This window comes from Vipera berus (genome assembly GCF_964194415.1).
Source record: "Vipera berus genome assembly, chromosome: 1".
Classification (NCBI taxonomy): domain Eukaryota; kingdom Metazoa; phylum Chordata; class Lepidosauria; order Squamata; family Viperidae; genus Vipera; species Vipera berus.
This window is the reverse complement of record NC_138202.1, coordinates 315,056,967-315,073,749: the sequence shown is the minus strand read 5'-3', so window position 1 is coordinate 315,073,749 and position 16,783 is coordinate 315,056,967. Positions and strand designations below refer to the sequence as shown.

Here is a 16,783-nt window from a genome sequence, read left to right as displayed (position 1 = left end):
TGGCTGTTGCTTATTCTGAGGAATTTTCTGCATCCCCCCCCGTCTTGGGTCATTAGCTTTTTATTGCTGTACCATATTGCATGATATTTATTATCTATCTGTTTTTAGCTTTGTTTTACAATTTTCTTGTTGTGAAATGGGCAGCTGTATAATTTTGATATATAAATGTCAAATAAAAAAAACTATATATTTGCATAGGTTTCAGACATGCCACTATTTGCATGCCACACATTCATTATTTGCCTGCCTCTCCCCGAATGCCCATGTGATAGAGGCAAATTTAATTTTTTAAAAATACTATACTGAAATCCTTTACAAATTGGATTAAAGGTGACAGAAGCATTTGCGGGAAGAGATATAGAAGAAATGCTCCCCAGAAAGTGAGTTTCCATAGGTAAATTGGCCAGCTGTCTAACAGAAAAGAGAGAAATGGCGAACGAGCAAATTTTTAAAAAGACATGAGATCACATAGCTAACACGAGATACATATTGCAGATACTAAGACATATTGCAGAGACTAAGAAAATTTAAGATTTATTTCTGCTCAATTGACTTTGTTCTTATTTATCCAATTTATATGCTGCTCATCTTACAGTGCAATCGTAGTTATTATGCCAAATGTGGAATATATTAAAACTAATAGATATGCCAAAACATTTGACTACTTTTCTTAAGAATCCTTACAATGAACAGGAAATACGAAGAGAATTGAATCAGGAGGAACTGAGTGCTTCAGAACAGAGAGGGCAGTGAAAGAATATCTTATAGAGCAGGGGTGTCAAACTGCCAACCCATGGGCTGGATGTGTCATGCCAAAACCGCACTCACCCCATTGCCGGCAATGGGAAAACAGTCGCAATACATCGCAACACATCTCGTGACGTTGCGAGTTTGACACCCCTGTTATAGAGTGATATCTTATAGAGTGAATATACTTAATGGCAAGATAGGAAGATAAAACAGCTGGATTTCATTAAGTGCAGGCTAAAGCCCTATCAATTTGAGGGTGATAGCCAGATGATTAATTTCAGGGTAGGCACTTTGCTAACTTAGAATAAGGAGAACTCAGATATATGGAAATAAAAACAGAAACAGAAAAATCTGAGTTAATGTTAAAAATTAAGACAACTAACCAACATAAATCAGTATAGGGTTTCCTGCCTGAGCAGGGGGTTGGACTAGAAGACCTCCAAGGTCCCTTCCAACTCTATTATTATTATTATTATTATTATTATTATTATTATTATTATTATTATTATTATTATTATTATTATTATTATTATTATTATTATTATTATTATTATTAATTTCACAGCTGTTGGCAACAAAACTAAAGTGGAAGATAGTTTTGCCTTCTTAGGACAATGGGCAGCAAAAATGAATTAATTTTAGGAAAGATGACTGTGCTATTCTTAGACATCATGAAAGATAAGGATGTTTCTCTTAACAATGGAGCCGTGGTGACGCGGTGGTTAGAATGCAGTACTGCAGGCTACTTCTGCTAACTGCTGGCTGCCAGCAGTTTGGCAGTTAGATTCTCACCGGCTCAAGGTTGACTCAGCCTTTCATCCTTCCGAGATCGGTAAAATGGGGAGCCAGATTGTTGGGGGCAATATACTGACTCTGTACACTGCTTAGAGAGGGCTATAAAGTGCTGTGAAGTGGTATATAAGTCTAAGTGCTATTGCTATTGCTATAACATATCAGCTTCCAAACTCAGAAACAGGGCTCTGCAGTGATCCAGATTTTTTGATGAACAAGATTTCCATGGATGTACATGTAGTTGTATTTACTGGGAATATTTTAAAATATTTTCCTCAAATCTCGGAGTTCTTAGAATATGCTAGATGGGCTGCCACAAACATCCCAAATAAAATTTTGTCCTTCAGACTGGATTACTAAGTTGCTCTAGTAACAAGAACTTGTTTGCTATATTGTGAATCTATGCTGGTACTAAAAAGAAAAAAAGAAAAGAAAAATCCATAGAGGGAAAAAATATTTTATTTGCATTCTTATGGATGATCTTCTTGCACAAAGAAAATTACTGTGACCACAGCTCCTATGTATCAGCAGGCTACTCCAAATGGGATTTTAAGTAACTATGATGGGGGGGAGTCACTACTTTTTGTACTGTGAGAATTCAAAAGTACACCTAAACAATATCAGATAATGCAATTCCACTTTTCTTAGGCCTATGACTTTATCTACTAATACTGACAGACAGCACTGCCTATAATCTTGTGCAATACTAAAATCACAGCAAAGCTGTGAAAGGCCAATGTTAAGCTCATCTTGTAGAAACCTATTACTACTACTACTACTACTACTTAAAAAAACAAATCTGAAATCTTAAAGAACAGGCACTTGGAAAACAGCCTACTCAAATGACTAAAACCAATTTGTGGTTAAGGGACCACATGAAAAGCATAAAAATTAAAAGAGTTCAACATACTACCACAATTAGTGGATCTGCTATGTAAAATGAATGGAAGTAGTGGAAAAACAGCTGAAATGTTTTCTTTATAGAGCAATGAATATTATCACAGAAGGGGAGAGGAGAAGAGGGAAAGGGGAGGGAAGGGATTTCTATTTTGGGCAATTCAGTACTACAGCTAGTAAAATGACAATAGAAAATTATACTCAAATTTTACTCTAATTATCTTCCTTTTCCTTTTTTAAATATTACCAAAATTATTAAACCCCTTTGTTGTGCTATCTGCATTGTATCTTGAGTAACTCCAAGCAGGTATGATGTTAAACTGTTTTTACAGCATGCAAATACTCTTTAACAAACATGCAAACCAGATGACACACAACTGCCATTGATTTTGGAGCTTCTGGTTCATTTGGAATAAAGAAACACATGCTAAGAGTTGTGCTAATGAAAATAAAAGAAAATTAGAACAGTGTACACCTAAATTCTGAAATATACCCCAGACATGTACACTTAGTCCTCAACGTAGGACCATGATTGGAACAGGAATTTTCATCGTAAGTTGGTGCAATTGTAAAGCGAAGCATCACATAACTGGACCAGACCTTATGCCTATTTTTACCATGGTTGATAAGCAAATCACTGAGGTTAAGCAAATCACTGAAGTCATTAAGTGAATCACATGGTCATTAAGTGAATCCAACTTCCTCAATTGACTTTGTTTATCAGAAGCTGGCTGAGAAAGTCACGAACAGTGATTGTGTAACGGCAACACACTGCAACTGTCATAAACGTAAGTCAGTTCTCAATCGCCCAAATTGTGATCACGATTGTTGGGGTGGTGTAACTTCGAAGATGGTTCATAAATCATTTTTCCAAGGCCATTGCAACTTGAACTTTTGTTAAACAGCTGGTCATAAGTTGAGAACTACCTATATCAGTCTACTACCTAAACTTTCTTAATGATAGAATGTGAGTAACACTATTCCCATGCAAGTCAGTCTCTAGACTAGAAAGCCTAACGTTTGAATCAGTTAGCATTTTCTTCTAAGAAATCCTATACTCATTTGGGGCAGGACCTTTGAACATTCCTAATACAGTAGCTGAAATAAAGAAAGCTGAAAGAAATACAATATAGTGTGATTGGCCTATGGCTCCTGACTTTTGGTACACTCTATATGAGATTTCTTCCTCACTATATTCTTTTCCCGATATCTTTAGCAAACAGTTCCTCTATTCTACTCGGCTACTGAGCACTGTACCTTCACAGAATTATGAACAGGCTTATTTTTTTATTACTATAAAATGTTTTGGAAACTTTGTAACTCCAAAACATATATGAATTAATTACCCCACCATCAAGAAAGCATATGTACTATGACAGTACATAGGAATGCATTTTATTTGTTTACTCATAAATATGAATGCACTTGTTCATTTCTAGTACTTTTTGGAAAAAAATCTTCCTTCTGGATGCTCTTTCTTTCATGCAGGAATTAACAATTTGAAGCCTTTCAGAAGTTGCTGAATTCATTTCTCAGGATATAAAACACTGAGTCTTTCTTGATTTTGGTGATCAATTAATCAATCTTTCACCACTGATCATACTGTTGAGGATTCTAAAAATTGTCACAGTGCAGCATTCCCTAACCTTTCCAGGTTGGTGGCCTGGCGTGATGGCAGAGGTAGATGGTTTTTGTGGGAGGGGCAGGTGCACACGCACAAAAGTTAATCAGTTTAAGCAGTGGTGCACACACATGCCGCTCGCATGAGTACAGCTGCAAGCACCAGTGCTCGCTGCGAGCACGAGTGAGGCTGCGAGCACTGGGGCCTGCATGAATGGGGCTGTGCAAGCTGGACCACCATTCATGCGGCCCATTTGTGAATAGGCCCAGCCCAGTAGTGGGCCACACCACATAGGTTGGGACCCCTGACTTAGTGATATTAGAAGAATAGGTGCTTTGCCTCATAACTTGATGACATTATGATACAATCCACTTGTTCCAGCTAAGCAGGCTTGAATATGATCAATGCCTGAATGGGTAATTAATTAACCATGAATCCCATAACCCGCTTTGAATTCCATAACGGAAGACACAAATATGCTAACTAAATTAAAAGCAACAACAGTAAATCACTATCAAACAGAGAACAATTTCCAGAATTATATTATTTCCAAATTATATTTGCTTTTGCCTGAAGAAAAGCATTACAACATTTTTACCTTCCTGAGTGTGTTCCTATCGCTACCACTGTACCACTTGGATGGAAGTCAGCACAATGTCCTGGTTCCTGAAAGACACATGTTGATCTTATGATGTAAGTTAAAATTGAATAATATTTACACAGCCAATTTTCACTGGCCTGTCTCACCTGGATTAAGAGAAGTAAATTGGAGGAATCCCACAGTTCACGTTTATGAAGCCATATGCTCTGAAATTACTCCACATATGTGCAGCATAAGGCCCATTATACTATACTGATTTTAACCTTATGAGTTTAAACAAAGTCTATAACTGTGCAATCTGAATATCACATCAAAATTTACTAAAACTAATTTAGGGATCAATGCCAAGGCAACTTATGAATCATTTTAATGGCATCTAATAACTTAGCAAAATACTGCCATTCATCCCAGCTTAAATAACTAACTGATTACTCTAAGACACATTTTGCATCATTGTAGGATCATTGTCAGCAAGTTTTTCTAGCTAGACCAGCATTATTCACCCCCCCCCCCGCCCCTGTGGTTCATCAGGCATAAATTGTGGCCATCCCTCACTGCTAAATCTTGTTAACTTAAGATACTGAAGAATGACCATCCATGCAAAGCTTATACTTTATTTCTGACTTATAGACCAGACATGGGCAAACTTCTTCAGCCTGGGGCTGCATTTAAAAAAAATGTTTCAAAAACTGCAGTGACATGGTAATGACGCAGTGAAGTTTTCAACTCCTCGCTTTCTATGTAAAATAAGATGTATTAAATCAAAACTTTTTTTTTAAAAAAATGGAAATTATGCTGTTGTTGCAAAACAACAACAACCCTACTGTTTGATTTTCTCTTAACATGGAATCTCTACTTAGAAAACATCCCATAACTATGGCTAGTATTCTAATTGAGGATGAGGCACATACATCTAGTAGCCTGGTCCATTCAAGAGTGTGGTCCACTGAATTCCACATACAAACTTGACGATCTTGAGCACAAGTTAAGAACAGGTCTTTGAACGGATGTGTTCCCAGGCCCCAGAGTTCATCTGTGTGGCCCTAAAAAAACAATGTTAATGAATGGACAGATATCCATAATTATATAGCAAACAAAACAGATCTATTATCTATAAATTCAAAGAGAAGAAAGGGACACACCTGTACTTCCACTTGAAAACCATCATTAAATGTTCCACGCAAAATAAAATTCCTTGATGTCCCAAGAATAAATTGATCAGCTTTGCCTTCTGCCACAGCTCTTATTGTCCCATACTGATCAGGAACCTATAAAAATCATATTTCCTTGAAATCCACTGTATAGATTACAAAGCATAATAATACTCTAAAATACTGAAGGCCACAACAAATCTCAAATAGATTCAATTTTTCTATCATTAACCTTTTGTTACCTTTCTTATTTTAAATTTCCTCTTTTCAAAAACATGAGTGGTGTATATTACATGATTTGAGTGATAAATATGCATTTCTTAAAAATAACATTTTAATGTTGTCGTTTTCCCTGTTACAATCCCTGTTTCCCATCCAGTCTTATTTCAGGGAAGATGGAAATTAATTTCAAATTTCACTACTACAAGCACAAAATAGTGCTAACTATCATTGCAGCTAGTAAAACCTACCTCACTAGCTGATTACAGGTAATCCTCAAGTTATGACGGTTCACTTAGCAACCATTCGAAGTTAAGACATAACCCCGCCCCAAGTTATGAAATGTTGCAAAACCAGCATAAGGCATACAGATTACAAAACGTCAAATAAATCCATATTGTGTGTCTTGCTTTCTGCATAAAGATGTCAAGTTACTGTACCTAATAAATTACTTAATTTCATTACCTAAAACTAATGCAAAAGAACATAATTCTATTAATTGTATTGTGTCCCGTATGTAAGATAATACTGAAAGCTATAGATTTTTCCTATACGAATGAGATGGCAATTTATCCCACATTCCTGCAGAAGAGGAATCTTCTAATCTTCACCTATTAAGAGAGCAAAGCAAGCTATATGGTTTTACTTGAAGTCTTGCAATCTGTATAAAAAGATATATCAGCTGTATTTAGCCATTTTTTTATCACTGACCTAGCATTTTATGCAGATTTTTGTGCATTTGGTTTCACGGGGCTAAATAATTTTGCTTTCATTTAATATTTTTCTCATTTATTTTTAATTTAGCGCTTCCTGATTTTTTAAGTTTTTGAAATTTATTTTCAAGTCTTGAATTGTAAACTGACCTGGAATTCTTCTTGCTTGAAAGATAACTCAGAAATACTTGTGCAAATAAATACTATGTTAATTGTGCAAAGAAGATTAGGACGTAGAAGACAAATTTAAATAAACACAAAATGAAAATAGTTGTCATGATTCTTACTATAACCTGAACATTCAGCTTAACATGCTTAATATGAGTACTATGAAGAGAGCAGATGGATCCTCTAAGGTTTTTTGAGCTACTCTGAAGGAGAACAGGATAAAAATCAATACTGTAATTATGTGAATAATAAAAAGGACAGAAATTGATTGGTACTTTTGAAATCTTAATTAGTGCCTGCTCTTCAGCTCCCCTCATCTCAACTCAAAAGTAGTTTCCCATTATTTTTCTTACCTCTATTTCCCTTTCAGCATTCAAGTCATGATCCCACAAAATGATTTTTCTATCCTTCCCACCTCCAGTTAGCAGCATTCCATTCCTCATTTGACAGAGTGTGAACACACTGCCATCGTGAGCTTTGATTTGTTTGCTGATTTGATACACACCTATAATCATATAAGAAATAGTACAGTGCCAATACAGCATATTTGCCAACCAGCTTAAAAGATTATGTAGAGAAATAAGAAATAATTAGTGCTATGTGTATCAATAAGATGTTTGAAGGAGGGTGGAATTTCAAGCTGAACAAAGGCAGCATTTCTTCAGTCTGACCAAACTATATCTGAACACTTTTAATTGCTACATGATAGCCTCCTTATATTAAAAATTAACTTGACTGATTTTTTAATAAAAGGAGAAAGAATCAGGAGGGTCCATGGATAGATGTACATGTGTAAATTAAAAAAAGAAAAAGAAAATTGAGCTACTAATGACTACTTCTGTTAGTCTAGAGAAAGTTTTTGAAAATGTGAAATTTTAATAGTCTTCTGGACTGGGGGGGTTATATTTTAATTAATAATAATAATAATTCTAAAGACTTGCTCAAATTTACCTAAGGAAAACATAAAAAACATAGTTGGTCTTTCTGATTACTAAAAGATGGATCGAAGAGGAATTTCACCTATTTTAGGGAAAAGGCAGCTCCTGATCCTAACTTATAAAAGAAACTCCACCCAATAGCTGCAAGTGCTAACTAGTAAAGAGTGTAACTCAATATCTTCATTGTTAATTCACCTTAACAAAAAAAATGCCAATGGCGAGAATAAAGAAAACTGGCCCGGGTACAGCACGGAGACGGCATTGGTCGCTCTGGTGAATGATCTCTGGAGGGCCCGGGACAGAGGATATTCCTCTGTCCTTGTCCTATTAGACCTCTCGGCGGCTTTCGATACCATCGACCATGGTATCCTGCTGCGGCGTCTCAGGGGATTGGGAGTGGGAGGCAGTTCTTCAGTGGTTCTCCTCCTATCTCCTGGGACGCTCGCAGTCGGTGTTGGCAGGGGGGCAGAGGTCGACCCCTAGGACTCTCGTTTGTGGAGTTCCTCAGGGGTCGGTCCTCTCGCCTCTCCTGTTCAACATCTACATGAAACCGCTGGGTGAGATCATTCGTGGTTTTGGAGTTGGGTATCATCAGTACACCGATGATACCCAACTTTTCATTTCGACCCCAAACCACCCCAGTGATGCCCTCGATGTGATGTCCCGTTGCCTGGAGGCGGTTCGGGCCTGGATGGGGAGGAACAGACTTCAGCTCAACCCTGACAAGATTGAGTGGCTGTGCATTCCGGCATCCCGGGACATTCAAAATATTCCACCTCTCCTTATGGGGGGTGAGTCCTTGCCCCCCGTGGATAGGGCTCGCAACTTGGGAGTCCTCCTAGATTCACGGCTTACTCTGGAAGACCATATAGTAGCCGTGACTAGGGGGGCTTTCGCCCAGGTTCGCCTGGTGCGCCAGTTGCGGCCCTATCTGGACCGGGATGCCCTGTGTACGGTCACTCATGCGCTCATGACCTCTCGCCTGGACTACTGCAATGCTCTTTACATGGGGCTTCCCTTGAAGACCACTCGGAGGCTCCAACTGGTACAGAATGCGGCCGCGAGAGTTGTCTTGGGAGTTTCCCAGTACTCCCATGTTACACCTTTGCTCCGCGAGCTACATTGGTTACCAGTTGTCTTCCAGGTGAGATTCAAGGTTTTGGTTATGATCTTCAAGTCCTTACATGGCATGGATCCGGGGTACCTCGAGGACCACCTGCTGCCGGCGTCAACCTCCCTCCGCCCTGTGCGTTCCCACAGAGAGGGCCTCCTCAGGGTGCCTCCGGTCAGGGAATGTCGACTGGTGGCCCCCAGGGGGAGGGCCTTCTCTGTGGGCGCACCGGCTCTATGGAACCAACTGCCGGTTGAGCTCCAGATGGCATCGGACCTTCGCTCCTTCCGGCGTGGCCTGAAGACCCACTTGTTTGAACTAGCTGGTCTGGCCTGATGGGGAACGTTAGGGTTTTTTAATGTGTTTTTTATTGTTATTGTATTTTTAATTGGGCATTTGTTTAATTCCTTTTTAATTTTTGTATTTGCTATTTATATATGCCCTGTTCACCGCCCTGAGTCCTTCGGGAGAAGGGCGGTATACAAATTTAATAAAAGTAAAGTAAGTAAGTAAAGTAATACCTAATAATTAATAAACCAAAGGAAAGTATTTAGAAAATTTACCCTTGGTCATTTGAATTCTCTCTGAACTGGTTTTGCCCTCTTCTGCATGGGGACTGTAAAGTCTTTCCAGATCAAAAATATACTTCACAGTAAATTCAATTATATTCTTGGTCACCAAAGAAGGAACCAATAGGAAAGATTTAAATTACTGTTCAGTTGCTAAGTCGTGCCCAATTTTTTGCAACCCCATGAATCACGGCAATCACCCCCCCCCCCAATCTTCCATTGTCTTCTGGAATCCACCCAAATTCATGTTCATTGCATCAATGTATCCTGCCATCAGAGGGCTATTGCTGATGATATTGTGTGGTGCATTTTCTAGCTCTTTGAGGTCATCAGAAAATTGCAGGACCTGGTGTCACCTAATTACTAATTTGTGGGTATGTGTGTGTGTAGAAGTCCTCAGTTTGGCTTTAATGTGGTCAAACATGATGCCAATGCTTGCCTCATCCCTTCCTGTAAGGAATGGTGCTTAGTTTGCTCCACAGCTCAACTAAAGCCTGAAAAGGGAGAGAAGAAAATTCCTCTACAAGATAGGAAGATGTTTTGTGTCCTGCCCTCTAGATGGAAGAGATGGGGTTAACCTCTGTTGTTGTTAGCTCCATCTTTAGTGTCTTTTCACATATATTCACTTTTTTCAAACCTATGTACTTGTAAAGAAAATAAACTGAGATTTTATAGCCACAAATTACTACTAACTTCTAAAAACCCACAGAAGCCAATTTAAAGATCCAGATTTTGGACACACTTACTTTATATCTAACTTAATACCCAGGCTAACTTTTGATTTCAGTCACTAACCATATGGTGTTAACCAACTTTGATTAAAGTAAATATTTGTTCTGAATTATCTCAATTCAGTTTTTCTTTTCAGTGTTCGTATCTAACAAACTTCTAATTTTAACATCAGTATAAAACAAGAAGTGGGCTGGTTTAGCTGGAATTAAATGTAAGATATAAAAAAGGATTAGTGCATAAAGGATTTGCATATAATGTTTTGTATAAATATTTATATTTAGAAACCTCTGAGTAACATTAAACTTTAACATTAATATTTAAAAGGTCATGTTCCAGTCATAGTAAATCAGTTATCATCCGTTCTAGAACACAAATTAAAAACCAAATTTATGCTTAACTTTAAAATTTGGTGTAAAAACCCAAGTAAAGTGCAAAACGCATATTTCATTTAGACTACCTTTACAAAGATATATGCATTTTTTCTAGATATATGCAATAAGGCATACTTTGAAACAAATCTTTATTAATCCTTTGGTAAATACAACAAGACCCATAAGTCATAAAAAAGCCAACTCAACAAAACCTGGATCTATTTAAATATTAATGTTTCCATTGTAAACTTTTTGCTGTATATAGTAAAGTATTATTTGCTTTTCAGTTATATTAAATGCACTCTCCATGATATAATTATGCTTTTACATTAGTATTTTCTTTAGAAACAAAGTTCACTGAAAATATACATTTGCAGTTAAAATGTCATGTACTGGAACTGTTTTTTCTGGCATGCCTATTTACAACCCAGCATTTTAATTAGCTGCCAAAGAAAATAATTATCTTTGGGTTTAAGAACTACCTTAGAGCTCGGCAGTGCCAGACATACATTTTCCTGGTTGCTAATAATAATTAGTTTCTGAAAATTGAAATTGAAATGAAATATAACCTCTAAAGCGTATTTAACTTAAAAGTCAGAATATTAAAATTAAAACAAGGTTTGGTTCCAGTATTTGATGACTGGACAATTTGATGATTGGTTAAGAATTGCAAAAATTCTACATATTTTTCTCTTTCTTTCAAGCATTTATTCATATGATAATTACTATTGATAAAGAAGAATATTTGTATACAGTAGAATATAAACTAAGAGCAAACTCCACCCGTTACTAGCATTGATGATGTTACCTAGTTTGGATACTGAAACAGTTGGATAAAAACAACCAAGCTTAGAATAAACAGCATTCTATGAAAATATTTTATCCGATGTTATGACCCATGTGTTAAGTTAGAAACTTTGCATTGTTCATGCCCATTTCTTATTTTAAATCCCGATCAGCTATAATAGCAAGTTATATTATCTGTTCATATATATTTTCCATCAGTTGATAATTATGAATAGCCATATTGGAAAAGTTGTAATGATACAGCTAATCAAAGATCCCATTTCTTATAGCAATCAAAATAAAATGCTGTCAGGAAATCCACCAGCAGGACTAAAGGCAACAGTTTTATTGCTCTATTACTTCCCAGCAACAGATACTCAGTGGCAAAGAACATCTTCAGAATTTCTGGATTTTAAAGGAGAATGTAAACACCATTAGAAATAGATACTAACCCATAGTGGCAGCAAATTTTTAAAGCTAATTCTAGAGTGTTCTTTTTATATACCCTGATTCTGAAATACTCAATTATATTTCAGTTTGTTCTAGATATTTTGCTTAAAACTAGAAGAGAAAGGTTTGCTGAGAAATTTAAAACTTGGAACAAAATTCATCTAAAATGCTCAGCAGGGTTTTAAAAAATTTTTTTCACGTACATTCAACTGAAAAACTAGCCATGAAAAACTAAAGATTGATAAAATTTAGTATAGTATAGTATTATATATGTATTAATAGTTTTGTTAAAAACATATGCCATCTGCGTTCTCAGGAACCTACCTTATTTGATCTCCAATATTGGTTGCATTTTATTAAACTTGAAATATTTTCATGATATAGATAAATCTGTAAGATGAGAGTGAAGGTTCGTTCTCCGATCTTGTGGGTTAGTTTCTGAACGTTTCATTACCAGGCTGGGTAACATCTTCACTGGAGTTTAGAGGATGTCAGCATCAGTGTTCAAGTGTGGGTGTGTCAAGTGAGGTGATAGGTCAGGTATGAGTCATCAGTGAGAAGTTTGTGATGGGTCTTGTAATAGGGAGGTTACATCAGGTCAGGGTCATTGGGAGGTGAACTGCTCGTGGGAGGGGGAGGGGTTTTTTCCGTGGGTTGGTTGAGGGTTGGTGCTGTCTCTGGCTAGCTGTATGGTCGATTTGGATTCTGAGGGGTTCGTAAGCTGGTTGTAGGTCGATGTGCCTGTTGATGGAATTGCTTGTGGAATGCCAGGTTTCGATGAACTCACAAGCATGGCGTGTGGTAGTGTGGCTGATGATTTTAGTGTTGCTCCAATCGAACTGGTGTTGTTTGGTGTCGGTGTGGGTAGAGATTATGGATTTGCCAGCCGGCATTTGTGGATCCTGGTTTTTAATCGATGTGATGTTTGTCCCACGTAGAATTGGTTGTAATCATTAAAGTCTATTTTGTAGATTAAATTGTTTCTTTCATCCTTCGGTATCTTGTCTTTGGTTCTGGATAGTTCCTGGCAGAGTGCAAAAACTAACCCTACCATACACAAAAGGGGTCTCAGAAATGACAGCCAGAATTGTCTAACACCTAAGAATTACAATAGCCCAACAAACCCACAGCCACACTCCACCAGGAATTATCCAAAAAATAAAGACAAGATACCAAAGAATGAAAGAAACAATGTAATCTACAAAATAGACTATAATGATTTCAACTAATTCTATGTGAGGCAAGCATCACATCAATTAAAAAACAGGATCCATGAACACCACCTGCCAGTCAAACGCCACGATCCCAAATCCTTAATCTCTACCCACACCAAACACCAGTTTGATTGGAGCAACACTAAAATCATCGGCCACACTACCACCTGCCATGCTCGTGAGTTCATCAAAGCCTGACACTCCACAAGCAATTCCATCAACAGACACATTGACCTACAACCAGCTTACGAATCCCTCAAAACCCAAATCAGCCACACAGCCAGCAAGACAGCACCGACCCTCAATCAATCCACACAAGACCCTCCACCAGCAGTTCACCTCCCAATGACCCTGACCTGATGTAATCTCTCTATCACAAGACCCATCACAAGCCTCTCACTGATGACTCCTACCTGACCCATCACAAGACCTTCATTTAACACCCCCAAACCCGAAGCCTTTATAAACAGAACACTGACACTGACATCCCCTAAACACTGAAGATGTTACCTACCCTGGTAAAGAAACATTTGGACCCTACACCTGAGCTACAGTTATTCGCCACTATTGCAAATCTGTAAGAATAAGTATGTTACCTTTTGATCCTTTTCCTGATGTGCCTTCTACAGTAGTTTTGCTCCATATAAGCAATATTCCACCTGAATCACCAGTGAGAACTTCTCCATTGCCTAAAAATGCTAAGCATTGAACAAATTTGGGTTTGTCGTATTTCTGAAAAGCAACAGAATATATTTAAGGCTTTCTCTGTGAACAACTATACATGCAAACACAGGCAAGTAACTTCAATTCAGACAGGTTTACTGGGGTTGGGGCTTGGTATATTATCTTATTAGAACATGTTAACATACATACAAATATATTTATGCGTGTCTATATATATACATGTGTATGGGTGTGGGTGTATTCACACATATACACAAACACGCACACATATGTACATATACATAATATACACACATGCACACATTACATGCTATTAAATCTCCTAATTTATGTGTAAGAATTATTATGAAGAAGAGTTATTATGAAGAAGAAAGTAAGGCTTTCTTGGGAAGAATATAATGCAATCAATGTAATACTTCAAAAATTCTAATTTACAACTTCAGGAAATTTGGCCAATATAAAGATTCTTACCCCAAATATTCCTTGTTTCCTTGTTAATGAATTTGTACTCCAAGTCCAGAAAAAGATATGAGATTTGCCAGATGTTATTATTGTATCTTTATCAGTCGGATGGAAAGCTACTGCCAGGACAACTTCATTTGTAGTCTTTTAAAAGAAAAAGGGAGTTGTCATTATTAAAGTTTTGGTTCTTATAAGTAACTAGAGAACTTGTTATGTGTTGTGATTCAGGGTCAGCCTGTGGGTTCGGCAGTTGGGTCGGATGACTCAGAGGAGGAGGAGGAGGGTGTTGAAGAGCTTGCTGAGGGGGTTGGAGAGCTTGCTGATGAGAGCCCTCAGCCAGGCCCCTCCCACCTGGTCACGACGCAGACCCAGCTGTGTGAGCCTGACAGCGTGGATGAAGATGACCCACAGCTGGCCCTGTTCAAGGACGCCCGACGCAGGAGGCAGTCAATCAGGAGTAAACAGAGGAAGGCAATGGGGCACCTCGGAAGGAGGCAGAGAGAAGCCACGCCCTGAACTGTATAAAAGGGGAATGCATGGGAGGGCTGGTTTGCTGAAGGCAACCGCTTGAATAGCTCCTGTTTCATGGTTCGTGTCTTGTTTTGCTCTGTTTTATGTTAATAAATTTGGCAGGCTTAGTTCCAGCCTCTTGCCGTTTGTAAAGGGGTTGTCCCTGCCTTTTCTGCAGGGCCGGTAGCAGGCTGGTACAGAACATTATGTACACAGAAACGCAAAACACAATAATGAAGCAGATTTGCTCATTTCTTATTAATGATTCATAGCATTCAAGCAATTGTATTTTGGGGTACACCTTACATTATCTATAGAGAAAGCAACATGTGATCTAGTTGCAGATAAGTTCATTTGTCAAAGACTTCCAATTCCTCTCAGCCTTTTGGCTGACATCAAGTGTATGATACTTCCAGAGTTGTTGTAATAATAGGAAGTGGTGCATGCATCCAGCTATATATAAGAAGGTTGCAATTTAACCTTCTATATAAACAAAGGAATATGAAGATTCTGGCCCACAGACACCTTTCTCTGGGTATTTTAATGAAACATCAGATACAATTAGAATGTAATAGTGATAAAATTGGAGAAAGCAGCAGGGGGAAAGATTTACCTTGGAAGTGTAGTTTATATTATTTATCTTAGAGATTATGTACAGTAAGTACAGCATTGACCATGATACAAATATTCTGGCATTGGTAAGCTAATCAAAACTCAAATACATTCCATTGCTTTGATTCATGAACAGAAGTCATAGTTTGTGGTTTTTTTTATTTTATTTCTTTATTTCCTTCTCTCACAAATACTTTTTCCTGTTAACTTAAAAAAACTAAATTAACTAAGTGTTGGGCACTGTCCAAAATCACCTTTGTTCAGATGGGCAGCTATATACATATGATTAATAAATAAATAAAAATAAAAACGTTTCATGCATTTGATGATTTTCCCCCCAAGAATGCTTATACTGTTGTAAATCTGTAGGTCATTGGGTGTATCCAATTGATGTCTATCTCTGCTGACAGATTGCTATTTGGTCCAACTGACAAATTCATTTAGTGAAATGGAGATATTGCTATAAATAATTGTATCACTAGAGTGATACATACTGAAGGCATCATTTCTAGTTTTAGACACAACACAAAGCTGTACATTGCTCTCTGAAAAATTTTCAAAATTACCAAGAGGGACAAACCAAACTTAGCAACTATTTCTTTTGAAATTTTTTAAATTTCCAGTAAGATGATACCAATCAGATTCAATATATTTTGCATAACTTTGGTAATACATCTAAGCATCTCTTAGGTCAAAATGAAATCTATTATTTACCTTTATTTCTGCTACTTTTGATTTCTTCTGCCAGTCCCAAACAGTCAGCATGTGTTCATTAGAATCATCAACCACACACAAATGTGTACCTGAATCCTTGCAAAGAAGATTTCATAATAAAATTCATGTCATCATATTAATGTCCTCTAAGAATGTTACAATGCAATAGTTTTCAACCTCAACTTTTATGCCTACAGGTAAAATATATGACCCAGATTAAGTCATTCTTTAGAATCAGCTTTATTTTTAAATTGGACTCTCACATAAAAATGAATGTTGACACAGCTTTTGTTTCAGTCTCAGATCCTTGCAATACTAGTGTTATTAGTATAGGTAAGAAAACAAAGTTAGGCATATGGAAATACCTAAATCAAGTGGTTTTGCATTAAGATTAGGTTTATATAGTCTTTAATATGAATTACATTTCTGTGCTTCAGAGTCTCACACAAGTAATTCCAGGCATAGAGGAATAGCCTTCATATGTTTCAGTTCTAATTTACATATTTTTTCTGCAAAGCGAAGATGTATCATAAAGAATGGTTTCATAATGTGTTAAATAAATAAATCAATCAAACTTTCCCTGCTAGACAACGATTTATAAAATTCTTCAACTAGAAGTAGAAACAATATAACATAAGAAAAGTCATTCTTTGTTTATATTACTCTAATGCCTAAAATTCCCTCTGTTCTTTATAAAATGCATTTACATCTGAAATGC

The 16,783-nt window shown here is 37.2% G+C and overlaps 1 protein-coding gene across 2 annotated transcripts in view; it reads right to left on the bottom strand.

Annotated features, from left to right (window-relative positions):
- EML4 (EMAP like 4) overlaps nt 1–16,783 on the bottom strand; it is a 156,151-nt gene that overhangs the window by 21,566 nt on the left and 117,802 nt on the right. For both annotated transcript variants that reach the window (XM_081315099.1, XM_081315100.1), the window contains exons 11-17: nt 16,066–16,161; nt 14,239–14,373; nt 13,680–13,815; nt 7,266–7,417; nt 5,804–5,929; nt 5,573–5,704; nt 4,659–4,726 (exon numbers count right to left, since the gene is read on the bottom strand). In XM_081315099.1, the coding sequence (XP_081171225.1) occupies nt 4,659–4,726; nt 5,573–5,704; nt 5,804–5,929; nt 7,266–7,417; nt 13,680–13,815; nt 14,239–14,373; nt 16,066–16,161 (845 nt within the window). The remainder of the gene's footprint in view (nt 1–4,658; nt 4,727–5,572; nt 5,705–5,803; nt 5,930–7,265; nt 7,418–13,679; nt 13,816–14,238; nt 14,374–16,065; nt 16,162–16,783) is intronic.